At 39.4% G+C, this 21,803-nt stretch overlaps 1 protein-coding gene across 1 annotated transcript; it reads right to left on the reverse strand.

Annotated features, from left to right (window-relative positions):
* Positions 1–3,424: 3,424 nt before the first annotated feature.
* LOC149832601 (uncharacterized) lies at positions 3,425–20,126 on the reverse strand. The gene is made up of 9 exons (XM_090014594.1): positions 19,514–20,126; positions 18,002–18,047; positions 17,820–17,901; positions 17,644–17,689; positions 17,443–17,541; positions 6,078–6,146; positions 5,620–5,986; positions 5,043–5,197; positions 3,425–4,716 (listed from the first exon to the last, which is right to left on the reverse strand). Exons 1-9 carry the CDS (start codon positions 20,036–20,038, stop codon positions 3,784–3,786), a joined length of 2,322 nt encoding a protein of 773 aa, XP_089870720.1. The 5' UTR covers positions 20,039–20,126; the 3' UTR covers positions 3,425–3,783.
* Between the last annotated feature and the right edge of the window lie 1,677 nt (positions 20,127–21,803).

The following is a 21,803-nucleotide window of genomic DNA, read 5'->3' on the forward strand; positions in this document are numbered from 1 at the left end:
ATTCTGTTAGGTGTCTTTTGGTCATATGGAGACTGCTGGTAACCCAATTCAGATAATCTAACATGCTTGACAGTTCGATTATCTGGCAACATACCTGAGTTGTGTTTTTTCCTTGTTGGACTCCGCTGATGATAAGACACTTGTAGACAATGGCCATAAAGATCAACAGATTGATTGTTGCCGATGCATTTGATATTGTTCTGCATCTGTTCAAAGAGCCAAGTCAGTTACATGATTCATGATACCAAATATCAATTTTTTGTTGTTTCTGCTGATTGATGAATGACGTCAAGCATGTTGATCTGGCGTGCTGTCTGCCAGTTGATTGTGCTAGGAATCTAAGAACAGCTTTTAGTTCGAATCATCTGCGTGTAACCAAAGATTTTACGTCATTTTTGCAATTTTTTTTGTATGATATCTGTCACTGGTTTTCTATTTGGTGAAAGTCGGTTCAACTGTAAGGATCCTACTGCAAAACATTTGTAGTACCATGGCTTTGTTAGGTATCTGAGAAGAACCAAGACCTTTATTGCTTCATGATCCACTTATTGTCGAAGTCTCTGCTACGACCTTTCTGGTTGGTAAAAATCTCTTTGCAGCCTATGATTTTCCCCTCAAGTTGGCAACTACTGTGAACAGCGACAAGTTGTCGTGCGACTTTTGGATTGAATGTTCATGCTCACATGATATATATATATATATTATACAGAATGATAGGATGCTATTTTCAAGGGGGAAGGAGTATCTTCCAACCAAAAGAAGGTCCAAAATCTACAATCAATGTTCGGATATCTCCCCTTTCTAATGCTTGAGCATCTCATTGATTGGAACTCATATATTTGTTCTTTATATTTTTTTAATAAAAAATATTCTTTACACGAAGACTTAACAACATCAAGACATGTTTTTCAAAATATGAAATCGACAGCTCACAGGCCATTGATTTTTAGCATATCCTGTGTCCTTTTTTTCTGTGCCCTTGTGACATAGCTGGAATGTCAACATATAAAGGAACCTTTGGCAATCCGCATAAATCCCAAAACTTGGGAGGCTAAAGGTGAAATACACTTCTGTGAGCTAACATTGGTATTTTTGATAATTGAATTGTGGTATACCATGTACCTTGTATCATGCTGTAAGTGTTTTAACCACGTCAGAGAAAGTCCAGCAGAAAGTCGACTTGTTTCAATCTGAATCTAAGTTTGAAGAGACAGACTATTGAAATTCGCCTCTCAACATAAATTTGTCAAAGCTTTCCTATAAGCGGTTTTATATTGCTATATATTTTCTTTTGAAAGGCAAGCTGGCCCTACCAGTTATACAACTATACCATTGGGTTTTGAACCTGCAATGTCCCAACACAAGGTGATGTGCATTAACTGCTCCTACCATACAAGCGAATACCCCGTTGGTGATAGTACAGAGGAGATGGCATTTCCAGTGTATTTGTGCTCTGGATAACCTCTGACATTCTGTTCCATTTTTGTCTTCCTAAATGCATTGTTATTTTTTTTGAAAGGCAAGCTGGGGTTAGGCAGACCCCTACCAGTTCATTAATTAAGAATGCAAACTATACCTTATCATTCTTCCCTTGAGGGCCAGTCAGGGGGTCTTTTTTGAAAGGTCTTTGATTATGAGGGTGGTTTCTTCGCGCCAAAATACATATAAAAGAATAGCTATTTTAAAATTGTGAGCAGGGAGCAAAACCATCTTTTTTGGTACAACAGCTTTTTAAAATGATGGAGCTTGTCTCAAGAGAGCTACATGATCAATGAAGGCATGTTATCCGTGCACATGTGAATTATCTGAAAAATTGGGCTCTAGATTTAATAAAAATAAGAAGGGTGTAGTTTTTAACATCCTCATCCTCATGTAATTTTAATATCATCTCCGGCCAATCCACTAATCTTTATTAAATAATAACTGAACCTGTAAATGTATGAAAGTTGGCACGAAGAGATCCATGCATGTCAAGATCGAAGCTGGGTGTACTCACTGGTTGGGCTGATAAAGGATCCCAACAAACCGAACAAAGAATGTTGGGGTTTGGCTCGTTTACTAACTGCTCCTACCAGACAAGCGAATACCCCGTTGGTGATAGTACAGAGGAGATGGCATTTCCAGTGTATTTGTGCTCTGGATAACCTGACATTCTGTTCCATTTTTGTCTTCGTAAATGCATTTTTATTTTTTTTGAAAGGCAAGCTGGGGTTAGGCAGACCCCTACCAGTTCATTAATTAAAAATGCAAACTATACCTTATCATTCTTCCCTTGAGGGCCAGTCGGGGGGGGGGGGGGGGGGGGGGGGTGATCCTTTCAAGATTTGATCATCCCCGACCCAGCAAGTTGCGCTAGGTATCTGGCCAAAAAAAATCGCGTAAGGATTGATCTTTTGTATGTATATTCTATTACATTTGTACCAAAAATCCTTTACAAAAAAAGGAACCAAATCTTCATCCCTTTTGCCTTCCAGAACCTGATTTAATCAGCTGACTAAATCAGTGCGACCGTTTCCCAAAATCACCTTTCAATGAGATGAGGCCGCATCAAGTGCTGTGTTCCAGCTACCTCTCAGTAAATGCATCGTTAATCTTACTACTTAACCATCGTAATAAGTGAACCATTAGCACTTATTAAGTTGATAGCGCTTTACATGAAAGAATGAACCCAGGGGTTGTTGGAGACTCTAAGCAATTTTATTCAACACTATTTAATCAGAAATGATATTTCACCATTTTCAAAACGTGAGGGCTATCAATGAATGTTGTGGTTTTTTGTTTAAAAATTGACATTTTCAAATCTAAAAAGCAAATTTGTCTATTTAAGAGAAGCACGAGAAAGTGTGTTGGAAGCACAAGAGAGCATGAAAAAACCACATAGAAGATGTGATGGCATGAGAAAAGTAGAAAAAGAGCCCAACTCCCCTCATGTTTAAGAAGTGGAGCGTTTTTTTTCTTTCTTTTAAGCAACCCTTGCTTCTCACGTTTACATGAAGCTGATGGTGAGATGCACGTGGCTGTGCACAATGCAAAGCACACCTTTTTTTTTATTATCATATGAAGAAACCACACTCGGGATCAAAGACCCGGTCGCCTTGGTCTTAGCTTGCATACGATCACCATCCTGGTAGCATAAAACTTCATTGGCACTCCAACCCCCAAAGAGCTTTCTGCTTGACCTTGTAAAAGGTGTTGGCATTAGGACTCAAACTTGGGGTACGGAGACCTCCCCATCCACAAGCACAAGACCATGTGGGCCGGCCCTTGAGGCCTACACACCACAGACCATATGAATTATAAAAGAACAGTCTGCCCATATAACAAAGGCACCGATGGTCCCGTACCACAGTGATCAGTAGCTCTGCAAAAAAGCGCATAGCCCCAAAGAGAAACCTGTAAACAGTTCAGAATACAGCTGAAGATACAGAAATATGGCCATTTTTATGAAGTTTTCAATGTAACTAATATACAAGAGGATACGGAATGGGAGTCAAAATGGAGCATCCATGTTGCATAGATTCAGAAATAGCCAGAAGACTAAAAAGAAAAAGACGGGCACCTGTCAACCAAATGCCTCGAATACCACTTAAATCATTAATTTGAATGATACAAATGGGACCAACCATCATCTGAAAAGTCGGTACACTAATCTGTACAGTCGGCTAATCTTTTACAATACAATGAGTTCCGACCTTTCTTCCCCTCCACTTGTCTGGAGTGTAACCGGGAGTAAAAACCCTTCTAACTACTTCACAACTCTGCATACAGAGAGATAACAGAACTTCAAAGCTGTAGAGCTAAATCAGGCTGCTGAGAATCCACCAACACGCCTGAATATTGCCTAACTGGGGATCCTGGGGACTGGAACCCAATGTTTAGATCTGGTGGAACTAAACCTGGTTTCTGATGCAACGAGAGTCCTCTCCATGATGCTTGCGGACGGCTGCTGTTCCCAGATCCAGCTTGACTGTCATTGTAATTGGGCCTTGCTGTCATGTTTTCTGGTTTAGGATTGCTTGAACAGCGGGTTAATATTTTTTCATCTGTAGAAGGTCTGGGCTGCTCTGGTTCCAACTTCTTTGATGGTGTCGCTCGAACAATGTTGTTTCTAGAAACCATATCAAGAAGATGAGCTGATGTTACTGCTTCTACACTAGGGTTTGAGTTTGTTAGCCCCATGTTTTCCTGTGGTCTACTAGGCCTGATAGCTGGCATGGCCGGGCTGCCCTGAAGTTGCTTCACCAACTGAGGTAGAGAAAATCCACCAGTAAAGCCGTTAAGAGATGGTTGAATACCAGAGTTATGATTCTGATGATGCTGGAAAGGTAGCTTTGGGCTATGCATTCCAGGGTTGACTAAAGTGTTACTGTTCTCCTTGCTCAAGCTTCTTGCATTCCCATTCACAGCAGGGAGATGCCCAGGAGGGATCTTGGGGCTTACACGACCTTCCCAAACTGGTTTTTTCGAAGCTTCATGTGTCTCTGGCGCATCACACTTTGAATCAACAGCTGGTGCAGTAACAGCACTTGCAGCTTTCATAGGGGATTTTCTGCTGGGTGGAGCTTCAGTTTCTCCAATCCACCCAGGACCAAACTTCATTCCAGGAGGAAGAGCTCGTTCTATCTTACGAGCGGCAACTTTCCAAGCAACCGGCCCAAGATTTGCAGCAAACCGTGCCAAGCTCCATGCATATGCACGCTCCACATGAAGCCCAACCTGATTCATTTAAACTATCAGCTTAAGACCCAACTATTGAAATTAAAGTTTCACAAATCTCAAGAAAAACATCAGGAAAAGAATATAAAAAAAATAAGCCAGGAGTACAAAGACTTGGGTCGAATTATTTCCTCAGTAGCACATGTACTGAGGCAAGTAAAAAATATAAACAGAAAAAACAAATGGAATCAATCCCACGTTCTAAATCACAATCAAGTGCTAGAGCCATCTGTAAAGTCCAAAGGACTCACAACTTGGTTTTGGTCAATGGAGTGCTAGAGCCATCTGTTAATAAATGCTGATAAGCAAAAGGTCAATTGGCTTACAGGCATCAGTTGCTTCTTGTCTACGTCAAAGATGCCCAATACTGGATCACGTCTGCCAGCCAACTGATTGGAGAGTTTATATGTTTCACGACGGTTTTCTTCCGAAACAAAAGGTTTCCTCCCATGTCTCAGATTCATTACCCTAAGCATGGCACCTGAAAAAGAAGAAAACTGCTGAAAAACAACACAAATACTACTAGAGATAGGAATTGCAAACAACATTATGAGAGAGAGAGAGGACATTGCTATTCTGGAACAAACTCTTTGTCATTTAGGCTCTGTTTGGGAGCATATTTGAGAGGGGGATGGGGATTCACCGAGTCCCCTATCACTGCAGCTGTTTGGGAGGCCGGATCCAGGAGATGGGACTGGAGATGGCCTTCCATCTCCCCATGTCAACTGCATCGTCATGAGCGTGTAGTTGACTAACCCCACTTCAATCACCATTTTCATCTCCACTCCCATCACTCCTCTCATCTACACTCCAACACCAGCTCCCAAACACAGCCTTAGTTTTGACCACATAGGTCCAAATGCCTAAAAATGCAAATAAACTCTTGAGCACATATTTGCACACCTGAAGCTTCATCATTTTTCTCATATTTATTCTCGGCCAAAGAGGCACTTGTGTCACTGTTACGAATGCTTAGTGAAGCTCTTCCAGCAGCATCCAGAAGGCCGGAAGGCTTCTCAGAAACAGAGGATTTTTTCATAGGGTTGTTAGAAGTGTTAGACCAGGTAGAGTTATCCCCTCCAGCATTAGCAAGAGTGGCGTCTGAATCAGAACAAGCTGGTTCAAGGGGAGGTTTGTGTGCAGATTGTTGCATAAATTTCTTAAAGAGGCTAGGTCTGCCTCTCTGAGGTCTTGAATCTTGTTCTGCACCATCACTGTCATGTCTTAGATTCTGGAAATTTTTCTTTGCTAGCTCTTGAATAGATCGTGCCTGGGAGAGAAAAGACAGGCTTAAAGTTGGATAATGCAAAAGCATATGTGAAAAGTCCTTGTAAGCAAATGCAGAACACTGTTGCCTCTACCTGTCTGAAGTAGATGGTTTCTGGTGCATTGTAGCGCATTGCGTTTGAGCATATCAAGAACACATCACTCTGCACATAGACAGGAGAGATTTAAGAGATTAATGTTAAAAACATACTAATTACAAAATTCATCATACTCATCTTACATAGCTTTCAAGGAGAAAGAGTTTATTACTTTATTATCTAAAAGTTGGAACCATGAAATTCAACTTCAGCCACATCCAAGAAAGACATAACAACCTCTCAACTTCAACTTCGCCGCATCTTACTGATAACAGTTTCTTTTCCAAGAAGGGATTGTATCCCACGTTTCAAGATAGAAAGGAAATAAGTTTTCTCACCCTTTTCTATTGACAAGAAATTAGTTGATCAATGTACCAAAAAGATGTCCAAAATAGGTGTTTGAAATAAAAGTGGAAGTGAATTAGAAATCTAGGCCTTGCTGGACATATTGGATATAATGTCCACAACGGATATGAAATTAACAGTTTTTTTTTCTTTTTTCTTTTTAACTAGAGTTCTTCTTACAGGTAGGTAGGTCAAAAAAGTTAGGGCACCCACGGTGAACTGAAGTTAACCCAACTCAAACCCTTGTCAGAACAGGTTGGATCTGGTTTAAACTCAAGCAAGTTCATGTTGGATACAGTGTGGACATGCATGTACATAGTGTGACATTCAAATAAACTTCTGGTTTGACAGTGCAAAGCATATGCCATGTGGACCAAATCCAGGTCATAAGCAGATTGAGCCTATGTTACATGGACACTTAGCATGTGTATCCCGTGGTGCTACGACATGACACTTGGACACCCCAGGACACTTCATGGATTCAGTCAACATGCCTTTAACTTCATCTATTTCTTTTTACAATTTTAATCATTTACTTTGTATTTCCTTGTGTTCCTTTTCTTTTAAAATTTGTCATCAATTACATACATGTCAATTTCAACTTAGTTTTCTTATTTAATGTTTTTAATTATAGGGATTTAGATTATTGTTCAAGAGTTTGGACTTGGAATGATATTCACGTTTTATTGCTTTACGTTAAGAATTTTACTCATACACATCTCTGTGTGCGTACAACTGCGAGCACATGGCCATGCCCTTGTGTCCTAATTTTTGCAAATTGCCGTGTCGGACCTGAAAGAAAATGAAACTCACAACCAAACTATCTCTTCACCACACACTCACGAAGAGGTTACAAGAACCACAAGGGTTCATACAAGCATAAGAACACACACTACCCGAAAAGGGTATTCAAAAGAAAGAATTTTATTAACTTGGGATACAATCCCACAAAAACCATGAAATACAAGGGGAAATAGTCCCCATATTTATAGAGGAGAATGAGAAGCCTTAAGGGAGTCGTTGGACTCCCAACAGCTCTATCAGAGCTGTTGGGAGTCTAACAGCTCCCTTGAAAGATGTTTTTTGACTAGTCAAAAAGGTGAAGGCTTAAAAAGGTCCAAAAACAAAAAACTAGCCTAATTTTAGTTATGTTCCAACTAAGATTAACTAAACTAAAAACTAACTAGGAAAAAGAGAAAGGTACTACAGGCCTATGAGATTACATATGAGATTACATATTTTAGCACTCTCCCTCAAACTTATGGTTGGATAACCGAAAGTTTGCTTAAGAGAAAGTAAAATCTAGGAGCAGCGAGAGGCTTGGTGAAGAAATCGGCTAACTGATACTCTGAGGAGACAAGAAAGATTGATGGTGCTGCCCAAAAATTCCTCTCGTACGTAGTGACAATCCATCTTTATATGCTTGGTGCGTTCGTGAAATGTCCGATTGCTGGCAATATAGATAGAGCTCTTATTGTCACAACATAAATTTGATACTTTTGGACTTTCAACTCCCATATCGGAAAGTAGACGTCGAAGCCAAACCAATTCCATAGTGACTGTAGTCATTGCCCTATATTCAGCTTTTGTTGACGAGAGAGAGAGACATTTTATTGCTTCTTGCATCGCCATGACACCAAAGATTCTCCTAAGAACACACAAAAGACAATAAACACACAAAAGACAATAGTTGAGTGGCGGTCATTTGGATCACCACTCCAATCTGCATCAGTATAAGCAAGAAGTTCTAAATTAGAGGAAGCAGACAAAAATAAACCTCGAGAAATAGAATTTTTAATATATCTATTAATACGCAAAATTACTCCCATATGAACAGAAGTTGGGGCATGCTGAAATTGACTGGTTGTATGGACAGCATGTGCAATGTCAGGTCTTGTAATGGACAGATATGATAGTGCCCCGACGAGTTGTTTATAAGGAGTTGGATTCTCAAGTGGCTCTCCATCATCAATCTTCATCTTGACATTCACAACTTCGGGAGTGCCAACGTGTCTTTCATCTGAAATACCTGCCTTGGTAACAATATCTAATGCAAACTTAGATTGAGTTAGCAAATATCCCCTAGATGAGTATGCAACGTGTATACCAAGAAAGTATTTCAAAAAACTCAAATCATTCATTTCAAAATGTGTTTTGAGAAATTTTTTAATATCGTAAACTCCCTGTTTATCACTTCCGGTGATGATCATGTCGTCAACATAGAGTAGAAGGATAATAAGACTTGTATTAGAATTCTTAACAAACAAAGTTGTGTCAGTAAGACAAGATTGAAAACCAAAATCAAGCATAACCTTACTAAACTTATCATACCAAACTTTTGGAGCTTGTTTGAGACCATACAACGTCTTATTTAGGAGAAGAGTTTTCCCTTTAGAGACATTCATTCCTGGTGGTGGATCCATGTACACTTCTTCAACTAAATTTTCATTTAGAAATGCATTTTTAACATCCATTTGAAAAATATGTCATCTTTTTATAGATGCAAGAGCTATTAAGATTTCATTCTAGCTATTGGGGCAAAGGTTTCTTCATAATCTATTTCATATTCTTGGGAATAGCCTTTGGCCACCAACCGAGCCTTAAACCTTTCAAGGGTGCCATCACTCTTGGTTTTAACCTTGTACACCCAACGACAACCAATAGGTTTTTTGTTGGGAGGATTATCTTGAATGGTCCAAGTGTTTGCTTTTTCTAAGGCTTCTAATTCAACTTCCATAGCTTTGACCCACTGAGGTTGATCCTTAGCTATAGTATAACTGGAGGGTTCTTCATAAGAGTGAATTAAGGCAATGAATGCTTGATATTTTGGTGAAAAAGACTCGTATGACACAAACTTTTCAGGAAATTTCGAGATCCTAGTGGATTTTCTAGATGAAGACGCAGGTTCTTGTTCCCTTGTATATTTATCCAAGGCACACTGTCTTTCTAAGTTTCCCCGTCTAGAGTATTAAATGCACTCCTGACTGCTATTAACTGGATCGGAATCAATCATATCAATTTGATCATCCTGATCAATTTCTCTTTCACTCTCCCTTGGAACTAAGTCCAATAAGAAGGAATACTCATCTATTTCGGTAGAGTTTTTGTTTTCAAAAAAACTTTTATTTTCTAGAAAGGATACATTTCTTGAAACATATAATTTATTGTTTTTAGGATCGAAACACATGTAGCCTTTTTGATGACTTGCATATCCTAAAAAGGCACAAGAAATAGCACGAAGAGAGAATTTATCATTCTTATCTGTAAATACAAAGCATTTGCACCCAAATACCCTTAATCTAGAATAATCTGGAGTTTGTTTATAAAGCTTTTCAGTGAGAGAGATATTGTTTATCGAGGATGAGGGCATTCTATTAATAAGATAAACAGAAGTTAAAATAGCTTCGGCCTAAAAAACTTTGGGAACTTGATGTGTGATGAGTAATGTTCTAGTTGTTTCTATAATGTGCCTGTGTTTTCTCTAAGCTAACTCGTTCTGTTGAGGGGTATAGGGGCAAGATTTTTTATGTGAAATCTCATATGAGTTTAAATATTCTTTAAATTCAGTTGATAAGAATTCTCCCCCTGAATCAGTGCAAAATATTGAAATATCATTCTTAAACTGATTTTTGACCATACTGTGAAATATTTGAAAAAAAGAAAACACTTCGGACTTATGTTTAAGAAAATAAATCCAAGTATGTTGTGTAAAGTCATCTACAAAAATTATATAATACAGAAAACCACCTTTTGGCATAACCGGTGCAGGACCCCAAACATCAGAATGTATCAACTCAAGTGGTCATGTAGAAACAAAGGTTCTTTCCTGAAAAGGTAGTCTTTTTATTTTTCCAAAAATACATTTTTCACATGTAAAAGTTTCAACATTATAAAAAAAATTTATGTTTGGAAAAAACTGAAGCTTGAACATACAAGGATGACCAAATCTTTGGTGCAAAAGATCCAAGCCTAATTTTTGAACATTGCAGCATAATGTATTCTTGGATATTTCCAAAAAAATCCATATAGTACAAGTCTCCTTCTCTATGACCTTCCCCAATCAACTTCCCTGACTAGTGATCTTGTACTCGACAATCATTAGAAGAGAAGGAAACATTACACCCATGGTCAGTTAATTGAGAAATAGATAGGAGATTTAAATTAAGTTTAAGAATATATCTAATCTTTGGAACACAAAATCCTTTTGAGTTTTGAGAACTATTTTTAAAATTCCCTATTCCTTTTATCTCAAGAGACGTTTCATCAGCAGTAAAAACATTAGATCTACTTGAGTTATAACATTGTGATAGTAATTTTATGTTTGGTGTCATATGAAAGGAAGCACCAGAGTCAAGAAGCCATAGAGATTTACTGGGATCGAAAATGCCAACGGAAGAAACAACGGCTCCGACAGAGGAAGAAGTTTCTTTGAAGAGTGGTTGCAGTGCCTCCACCAACTGAGCTAGAGACATGTTTCCAATAGATGTTTCATTAGACTCCCTTGAAGATTCGTCAGAAGCTACCTTCTTTTCATAAGGCCTTTTTAGTTTTGGACAGTAAGTCTTGACATGTCCCGGTTGACGACAATAATAGCAAATAACTTTCCTTTTTTCAAAGTCGCTTCCTTGCCTTTCATCAGTTGTCCTCCCAACATGTGGAGGTTTTTATGTGCGAACATGATTACCTGGTCTAAATACGGCTAAAATTGTATCATCATCACCTTTGGCAACTCTTTTCTTGAGTCTATTCTCTTTCATACTTAGTTCTTCAATTGTCTTCAATGGAGGAGACCTTTCCCCGATGTAGAAGAGCGGATTTGGTTGATTCAAATTCTGATCTCAACCCATTAATAAATTCAAAAAAATGCTCCGCATTTACTTGATTTGTGCAAAGCTCAATGTCTTGTGGACAATGCCACTTTAATTCAAGGAGAGTCAATTCTTCCCATAGCTCGGACAAGCAATTATAGTATTCTCTAATACTTTTATCCCCTTTAACCATATTGCAGACTTTTTCTTGAAGATTACATATGTGAGCAATATCTTTAAGGGAGTACATTCTCTTAAGATAATCCCACGCATCATTGGCGTGTTCAAATTTTGCAAGACTTGAACACTTCTTTATATCAACACTAGATATAAGCCAAGACATGATCTTGGCGTGGCCCATTCTTCATTCTTTCCACTTTTTCTCATATGTGGAGATGGCTTTGGCTTTTTCTACCTCCGAAAGAGGTACTTCTCTTCCTCCTTCTTTGATGAGAATTAGTTTAGGTTCCTCATCGGTTCCATCCACTAATCCCCATAGACCTTTTTCCCAAATAAGGTGCTTCATGATAGAAGCCCATGTTACATAATTTGAATCGTTGAGTTTTATGGGCTTAATGGTGACATTTTCATTGTCATCCATTTTACACACTTGGGAAGGAGAAGAGAGAAATAAACGAGTAAAAGAGGAGAATACTCTACCACAAAAAGCAAAAATAAGTAGCCCTCCAAGCTTTCAAGGCTACACACGACTACTCCTTCAAAGAGGCTTCACTCTCTTGAAGAAAACTTGAATGGCACGTTTTCCAATGCACACAAAGAAGTTTTAACCGATTGCCTCTACCAACCTTGCTCTGATACCATGAAAGAAAATGAAACTCACAACCAAACTATCTCTTCACCACACACTCACGAAGAGGTTACAAGAACCACAAGGGTTCATACAAGCACAAGAACAGACACTACCCGAAAAGGGTATTCAAAAGAAAAAGAATTTTATTAACTTGGGATATAATCCCACAAAAACCATGAAATACAAGGGGAAATAGTCCCCATATTTATAGAGGAGAATAAGAAGCCTTCAAGGGAGTCGTTGGACTCCCAACAGCTCTATTAAAGTTGTTAGGAGTCTAACGGCTCCCTTGAAAGATGCTTTTTGACTTTAGTCAAAAAGGTGAAGGTTTAAAAAGGTCCAAAAACAAAAAACTAGCCTAATTCTAGTTATGTTCTAACTAAGATTAACTAAACTAAAAACTAACTAGGAAAAAGAGAAAGGTACTACGAGCCTATGAGATATTATATGAGATTACATATTTTAACAAGACCAAGTGTATACACATCATGTCCCGTTTCCACATGTATCCATGTAACATAAGATGAAGAGATGAAGATACGTGCTGGATATGAAGAAACATGTTGGATCCATGTCCCGTTCCCACATACATGCTGGATATGTGCGTGTGGGTGTAGGTGTAGGTGTAGGAGTGGATGTATTGGGGCATAGAACCACCATAACTTATGGTCGTACAATCTTGATTTACATGGATCCAAATTCCAAAAAGCAAAAACTATCCTTTGGATAATGCTTGGCATCTTTTATTTACTATTTTCATGTCTTAACATTGATTTCAACATGATGTTTTGGGCTATTTTTAAACCACCCACATTTTCATGAATTGTGAACCACTAATTTTCACCATCTTAAAACTGAATTTTATGGCATATTAGAGATGATAAAATATACTAACATAGTAAGTAAACCACGCTAAACACATCTCTATGGTGGTATCTAACATTTGGTGGGTAGATCCATGCAAACAAGAGTGCGTTAATTGCTTCTTGGACATTAACTAAGGAAGCTTTAATATCATAAATTCTCTAAAGCACAACCCAAAACCTGACATGTTCCATAGTCAAAGGTTTCACAACCTCTTCAAGTTTGACAATTAAGTGAAACATCAATTGAATCGCTCAATCTTGAACCGTTTCATAAAGCCAAAGAAAGTCTAATAAGCCCATAACTGCTTTTTTTTGCTTGGTTTACCACTCGTGCCTCTACCTACGCCTTGGAAGCCCCTACCTATGCCTTCACTGGTGCTGGTTCAACCTTTCATATGGCTTAAAGTGACGGGAATATCAAAGATTGTTGGGTGACAGACTGGGACAACTTACTGCTTCATCGACTTCTTAATCTACTAAAAGACAGAGAGACGAGAGGAAGAGGAGAGAGAGAGAGACGCAGACAGAGAGAGGGACGAGAGAGATACAGACAAAGAGAGAGAGAGACGAGGAAGTGTACCTGTCACTGCTTCTTCTTATCTACCAAAGACGCAGGGAGAGCAGGGAGACTGAGAGGGCTATTTAGCCCTAAAATTGGGTCAAATGGGGGTCCCCATTTGACCTGATATATATGAGGTGCATGGCTCATACCGTATGAGGCGTACGCCTCAGGGCAAATACGCCTTAGGCTAGCACCTCATGGCACAAAGGGCCTCGCCTCAAGGCGAGGCACGCCTTTTTGCGCCTTGAGGCGCGCCTTTAACAACATTGGATACCATAGTCACCTGTCTCATTCAAGATAATTTCTTGATGAGTGTTTTCTCATATATTAAAAAAAACTTAAATAATAATAAAGTATTGCATTATTTTTTCTTAAAAAATATAAATAAACAAGTTTTAAAAGGTCTTAAAATATAAAAGAAACAAAAATAGAAAAAGTAACCTTCATATCAGTGTTATTAAAAACGCGCCTCAAGGCGCAAAAAGCGCGTCTCGCCTCAAGGCGAGGGCCTTTGTGCCTTGAGGCGCAGGTACAAAGCGCAATACCCCTGAGGCGTGTGCCTCATAGGCCTTGAGGCGCACGCCTTGAGGCGAGGTGCGCCTCAGACTGAGGCGCACACCGCCTCTGCCATCTCTGGCTTGAACATGATGCGTATCATCAACGAGCCCACCACCACTGCTATCGCCTACGGTCTAGACAAGAAGGCCACAAGCGCTGGCGAGAAGAACGTCCTCATCTTCGATCTCGACGGCGGTACCTTCGATGTCTCTCTTCTCACCATTGAAGAGGGTATCTTCGAGGTCAAGTCCACGGCGGGAGACACCCATCTTGGTGGGGAGGACTTCGACAACCGGATGGTGAACCACTTTGTTCAGGAGTTCAAGAGGAAGCATAAGAAAGATATTACCGGCAACCCCCGACCCAGCAGTGCCTTCTCCCGCCGGAACTTGTCCACCCACGAGTTGGACGCCTGCCGGAGGTCAGCCACCGCCGACGGCACGTTCGGATCCGACCTGTCCATCGTCAGCGTCGCCCTCACCTTCTTGATCACCTTCGTCGTCTCCCTCGTGTACTCCTCGTCTGCTGCCACCGCCGCTGGTGGTTTCCCTAGCAGCAGCAACAGGGCTGCCGCCGCTGCTGTCGTCGTTGTCGTCGTGAGGAGGGTTCACCGGGTTAGGCGAGTGGCCGAGGCGGTTAGGGGCAGGAGGGTGCGGTGGAGGTTGGTTGTCGACTTCCCCTGCTATGGTTGGGCGCAAGCGTTCCTTAAGTTGTGAGCAGGGCTCAACGGGTCAGGCTTGTATCGAGTGCCCGACCCGATCAGAATCTGAACCTAAAAGTACCAAGTACCCTAATAATATTCAGGTAGTGCAAGACGGGTTTGGGTTATGATTTTTGCCGGGTATGAATCCAAGTATGTTATATGTGTTTTGAGTAAAAATAAATTTATGAAATTATGCAGGTCTGAGTTTGATATTCCATTATCGTGACTGGGCAAAAACTGAACCCAACAATTTATTATATGGGCTGGTTTGGGTATACTCTTGGGTTGAGTACACAACCTGTTGATAGCCCTAATTGTGAGCGAAGTTGTCAGTGGATCGGGTTCAGGTTGAATCCATTTTGTAATTGAAACTGAAAGAGGAATTGAGGAGGTGCATGGGCTGTCAATATTATGTCAGATATCCAATCCATTCTGGGTGTATCTGAATTCAACCAAACAAAGTATAGTTGGCTCCTAGTAGGGTTGGGACTCAGCTCGTCGTTCAATGTAAGAAGTAGTGTCACAAATCTCGTAATTTTCTTGGCAAAGAAAACACAATAATTTTTGACAAAAAATTGTTTTATGAAAATTCATTTGTTTTTCTGCAGTTCATGCGCAGAATAATATGTTTGTTTTTCTCATATTTTTTCAGTATTTATTTGAGATTTTTTTTATTTCATGTTGGTTGTTGCTTCATCAATAAAGATTTTATTTATTTATTTATAATTTTAGATATTTTTTATAGTTTTTTTTTAAAAAAAAACTTTGAGGCTTACGCTTTACGCCTCGCCTCAGATTTTGGTGGAGCGCCTCGCTACGCCTCAACGCTTTTCACAACACTGCTTCATATATTAAAAATAAGATGTTTTACTTAAATATTAGAAAAATATCATGATGTTTTCAATTCCGGTGATATTTTGAAAATATCACGACATATTGACAATAATATCGGCTTAGTCTAAATCACTGATATTATTGCAATATTTTCAAAATATCGACGATATTGGTGACTACAGGAGAAAGAGAGAGCGAGAAGGGAAAAAGAACAGAACCATTTAAGTGTGCATGAAAGGAAAAAAAACAGTTACCCCTACTCTAATTCTCCTAGTTATACATGAGGATTCCCTTTATATGCATATTTTCCTATATTTTTTCTTCACCTCTCTCTCTCTCTCTCTCTCCCTCTCTCTCTCTCTCTCTCTCTCTCTATATATATATATATATATATATGTGTGTGTGGGGGGGGGGGGGGGGGGCATAACAGTCGATGCTCAATCATCCTTTAGCGGCAGTCAATACCGACACTAAAGGTCTGGGACACTGGGTAGAAAATGATGCTTTAGCGACGATCGCAACCGCTGCTAAAGTGTCATTTGATGCGATAAAACATTTTTTAGCTGCTGATCCATGCAGTATCAGCGACGGAAAAGGGTCCACTAACAGTGGACACTTTGTGTGTCCACTGTTACGCCCACACGACTGCCGCTAAAGCGTAAAAGAAAAACATTTTTTAGCTGCCGATCAGGAAAAGGGTCCACTAACCCATCTCTTGCACACACACACACACACATATATATATATATATAGAGAGAGAGAGAGATCTACCTTCACACCCTTATTTTGAAACACATGCCATTACCAGCTGTACCTGTGTTGTACAACATAGCCATACCCATATCTGTGACATAGCATGTAGAACAGCAACGCTAGTGTTCTGATATTTTCAAATACTTGACCAGTTGGAAATGCTTCTGCTAAAAGTCAGCAGCAGTGGCAAGAAATGAACTATAATTTTTCTTAACACAATGCCAAAAATGGGTTTCACTAGCAAAGAAACTTCTATACAATCAAGAGTATTGTCACACATCCTTGACAAGTCCACTCCAAGCAAGACTAACCAAGCTACGTTTGCCCTTGTTAATACATAGTCCAGAGCGATTATAACAAATTCAGCCATTAAGAAAAATAATGCGCAATAGTTGGACATCAATGCAAAGAACCTGCAGCAACAAAAAATCTCTAGTAGCTCCTAATAGATGAATTCAAAGCAACTGTGTTCAGACCGACTTCAACCACCAAAATAATTGGCTCATCAACGATAAGATGATATTATTATTCACAAAAGGCACTACCATGTAACCACATCAATCTGTTCTTGAATTAAGTCCTGGAGATTTCAGCATGAACAAAATGCAACGTGTATTTACCATATATACCTATTTAAGATCATCACCGCACCAATTTGTATGTATACTGCTCTTTATTTTATCCCTTTTGGAAATTCCACTTCTCCATAATATATTTGCATTGGAATTACAGGTATTTAATGTCTGATTATTATGAATCAGAAATGTTCAGTCTGTCTCCCGGGCCTCAAGCTCTCCGAAGTCTCAACTGGAGACACCAATGCCAAAAGAAAAACTTAAAACAACAGGCCCTTTCCACTATAGCTGAGTAGGAGTAAACACTAATAAAGTCGCCAACATAAACAGTTAAATCTACAAATGGAATGCCTAAATATTCTCTATAAAGTCACTGAAATTTTCTGCACTACATTTAATGGACGTGAATGGTCCTTCAATGAAATTCCAGACCTATATGGGAGTCATAAACATGAACAGACAATAACCGATAACTTATCCATATGATAGATACTAAGATGACGTAAGGCCACAGTTTCGTTATTAAATTGTCTTCTGTTTAACAAACCTCGAATTGTTCCAAAGTGGTATAAACTCCAGCATTAAGCTTCTTTCTCACGGTGCTGAAATCCATGGGATGTTCAATAATATCATGATAGTTGGGTAGCTGACGAAAACATAGAGGTTAATGTTTCTCAGTATAATGAATGATGTTAAAAACTCTAAGAAAACGATAAAATTACATTAATACTTCCATTATAAAACATACCTCTTGGGGATCCACTGGCTCAGAGAACACACCGTAAGTGTCCTTTCTGCAGTTCATATATAAAAATACAATGACAAAGGAAAGGATCAGGAAACAAAAAGAGAGGATGGAGAATAAAAGAGGAACGGCAAGAATCTAAATTTCCAGCAGCCATTTCATCTAAATGTTTCACATACTTCTGAAGCCGCTCAAGTATAAAAAGCAGCAACTTTACAATTGGCAAAGGTGTTGCACTGACAGAACCAGACGGTGTTCCAGCTGAAATCAACAAGCAGCAGAAAACGTTCATGCATGCACAAATTTATTTATAGATATAATACACAAAATCACACACGCACACACAAAGACGCTATTTTACCTGGGAGAGGATCCCCTCCTTTCTGGTCATACTTTCTCTTCTCCGCCTAGCAAGAGCATTCAAACCAACAATTGTAAAACACAAAAACTATCAGAGATGAAAGTCCAAGGAAAGGAAAAACAGCTCGTCAAGATAACGATTACAAAAAGCCCAGACCAAATGCTGAACTATAAAACAAAAAAAATATTGAGTATTGCACATTGTTATCATTCCTCAAAATATATTCAAACGAAATGAATATTCTCAGCTGCAAAAGCAACGTTTCCATATATGATAAACAAATAGAAGGCTTCTACTAAACAAAAGAATGAAGATGGCATTCAAGAAATGCCAACATAACTCCAACTGTTTCTTTTGCCGTAAATCATCCAATAATAACCAATAGGTACGATGTAAAAAAAGGATTTCCTTAATTTTTTATACATTTTGCATGAGCAATATTAGTGTAAGGGGGCTTCATTGGTTTTCGGTACTCATTTAGTTGTTATTTACATATTAACTTTGAGTTTTTGTCCTTTTATAGAGTTTTCCAAAATTCACATCACCTCCAAAATTGACATCTCTCTCTCTCTCTCTCTCTCTCTCTCTCTCTCTCTCTCTCTCTCTCTCTCTCTCTCTCTCTCTCTCTCTCTCTCTCTCTCTCTCTTGGTTTACTAGTAATAATGATAATTAAAAAGAACACCACCAAAATACCAACACGGCACATCCGTGGTTTCCGGGAAAATGTGTTCGGATCATGATCTTCGGCGTATAATCTCCAGGAAAGACGATTAGACACCAAAACGCGAGTTTAGCACGTTTTCCATGTTTCCAGTAGAACCAAAAGATCAAACAAAAAAAAACTTCTTTTTTACAGAGAGAGAGTGAGAGAGGGAGATATCACGGTCAATGACACATTGACACTCCATACTCTGACCCTTTAACACGTTGCGATTTCTAACTAAAATCCCTTAACGAATAGAATGTCATCATATATATATATATATATATATATATATAGAGAGAGAGAGAGAGAGAGAATCTACTAGGGGCTATGACACGTTGACACCCCTATCTTCCGAACCTTCCGAAAGTAATATAAAAGGGCAGAACGACCAAGTCACGAAGAAATGAAAAACGAGATTTCCGAAGGACAACCCGTTCCAGAGAGTGAATTGATTCGTCCTCTACTCTTCATAACAGTCAAGATAGTCAAAAAAACATTCAAATTCCAAAACAAGATAGAAAATTCGGACGATCAACAATTTTAAAGTCTCTGAGAAAGCAACGACAGTAAAAGAATCAAAATCCCCGAGGATTTCATCACAAGCGTTTCTTCTCTTAATCCACCGTTCCAAAAAAAACAAGGAACAAGATCTATCTGAAGCTTCTGAAGAATATTCAGCAAAAAAGAATACGCCAAAGACGAGCAATTCGATCCCTTCCTACTAAAACACAAACATAAACTAAAACCAAAAGATGGGGAATTCCTTCGAAATTCTCGGATCGACTAAAATCCCTCACTACACTCACCTTCTCAAGCGCCGATCCGGCTGATCCGTTAAAGACGACGGGCTTCTTCGTCTCCGAAACCGAGTCGATCTTCCGCTTCTTGAGCGGCTTCTCGCCGTTCTCCGACTCATCGTTAGACGCCCCCGATCCAGACGCCTCAACCTCGGCCGCCCGGTCCTGAGAATTCCCTAACGAGGAAGGCGAGCGCGGGTGGAACGAGCGCGGCAATCTGAGGACGAGCTTCAATTTCTTCTCCTTCTTTCCCTCGTCATCATCATCATCATCATCATCATCATCCTCTTCTTCTCTCTCTTCCTCCTTGTGTTCTACGAGGCTCATGTATCTCCTTGTGATCCGACGAGGGGTCGGATTAGGGTTAGGGCCGTGGCTTCCATAGGTGTTGGAGTGGTTAGGGTTAGGTTTAGGGTTTCGCTTCCGTTCCTGCAGGGGTGATGGTGGTTGGGGGAGGGTGCGATTGTGGAGATCGGAGAGGGACGGCCTCTCTTTCTTCTTCTTCTTCTCCGCCACCGCCTCGCCCTTGCCCATTTTTTTCCCCCTTTTTTCCGCTTCTCTCCCTCCTTTTCTTTCCCCCAACCCTCGCGCTCCAAAAACAGGGGCCGTTTTTTTTTTTTTTTTGCCTTTTTTTTTTTTGTTCGCGTTTACGTTCGGTAGTGGGCTCTTCGCACGTGCTAATCACGGGAAAAACAGGGCCTCGAGCGTGCGAAAGCTCGTGGGCCCCGCACGCTGCCGAGCCCTCCTGCTGCCTGCTGGGTTTGGATTTCCGGCGCGGAATTCACTGATTTTTATTTTATTGGTGGATTCCGCCAGTTTTGTGGGGCCTACTTGGAGGGGATCTCCAGGACGAAAATAGGCATTGACCGAATCCGGCAGTGACCGAATCCGGCAGGTAGGGTTAGTAAACGAGCTGAACGAGATAAGCTTAAAGCCTTCAAACTTGGCTCATTTTTGTTTAGCCGAGTTGAGCTCATAATTAGCCCGAGTTAAACGAGACAAGTTTGAGCTGACTTTAGTTTAGAGTTGAAAGAAATAAGTTTAAAGATATATATAATGTATTCTTAATACCTAACGAACTTATAGTAGTCGAGTACCTATTGCTCATATTCAGCTTGCCCAGCTTATTCTTTACAAGCCGAACACGAACTGAGCCACAAGCGGCTTGGCTTGTTTCCCAGCCCTACCATGAGGTGTCTCTACTGCTGGCAAAGTCTGCTGTTATTCTTGATGAAGGATTAAAAAGATCTTTGACTTGTTGGTAGTGTTTGGTCGTGGTTTGGGAAGTTGGAACAGAAACAACGGTGTAAAGCATGTAGTGGTTAGCGCTTGCATCGTGCGGGACCCAGCGATCGTGCAGGATGTTGTTGTCATCAAACAAGGGACGCAGTGGACATGAGAAATGTGTCTGCCACATTCATTTTTCAATGTAATTTTCGTTTGATCCCCTTGTTACAGTGAGAATGGGGATACGAGGGATCCTTTTAAAAAAAACAGGGGGGGGTGGAGTAATCCTCTGACTCTCTCTCTCTTACACCCGGGCGGCAAGGGAGTGACGCTGGCGATGAAGGGTGAGGTGGCATTGATGGTGAGGGCTTATTCTTCTTCGTTTTTCGTTTCTCTCTCTCTCTCTCTCTCTCTCTCTCCCCATCTTTGTTCCACTATTTCTTTGTCTCTTCTCCTTTTTCGTTCTTTATTCTTCTTCTTAAGGCATTTTTAGGTGTTTTCATTAATTATAATTTTTCTTTGATTTTTATTGATTAAAAGTTTTTTTTGAATTTCATTGATTAAGATTTTTATTTTGATTTTCATTTATTAGGGATTTGCATCAAATTTTTTAAATTAGAGATTTTTGTAGTTAATTTAATTAATGTTTTTTATTTGATTTTCTTTAATTAGGGCTTCAAATCAAAAAAATTAAATTAGGACTTTTTATAGCTGATTTTATTAGTGTTTTCTTTTATTTGATTAGAGCTTTTTTCTATGATTAGGACTTTGAATCAAAATTTAAGGCTTTTATAGTTAATTTGATTAAGGCTTTTTTTGTATTTGATTAGGATTGGGTTTATATATATAATTTTATAAATTGTCTATGTTACATATTTTTTGAGAAAATATATAATTAACAAACCATTGAATTTTATAATAAAAAATATGTATGTGTGCAAAAAGTTTTCAAAATTATCTATATGTAAATATTTTGAATATGTTTTCAATAAAGACACACATATGTTCAAGTTTTACAAGATATTTGTGTATTTTAAATTTTTACAAACATGCACCTACAAGTGTATTTCAG

This window comes from Nuphar pumila, chromosome 7, assembly GCF_984573655.1.
Source record: "Nuphar pumila chromosome 7, dmNupPumi1.hap1.1, whole genome shotgun sequence".
NCBI lineage: Eukaryota > Viridiplantae > Streptophyta > Magnoliopsida > Nymphaeales > Nymphaeaceae > Nuphar > Nuphar pumila.

Bases quoted from the DNA above. Each gene is read 5' to 3' on its own strand.
- LOC149832601 (XM_090014594.1), bottom strand. From the start codon at position 20,038: ATGGGCAAGGGCGAGGCGGTGGCGGAGAAGAAGAAGAAGAAAGAGAGG. The intron at 18,048-19,513 runs GTGAGTGTAGTG...TGCTCTTGCTAG, and splicing joins CCGGATCGGCGCTTGAGAAG to GCGGAGAAGAGAAAGTATGA. The intron at 5,987-6,077 runs GTAGAGGCAACA...TTTCTCTCCCAG, and splicing joins AAACCATCTACTTCAGACAG to GCACGATCTATTCAAGAGCT.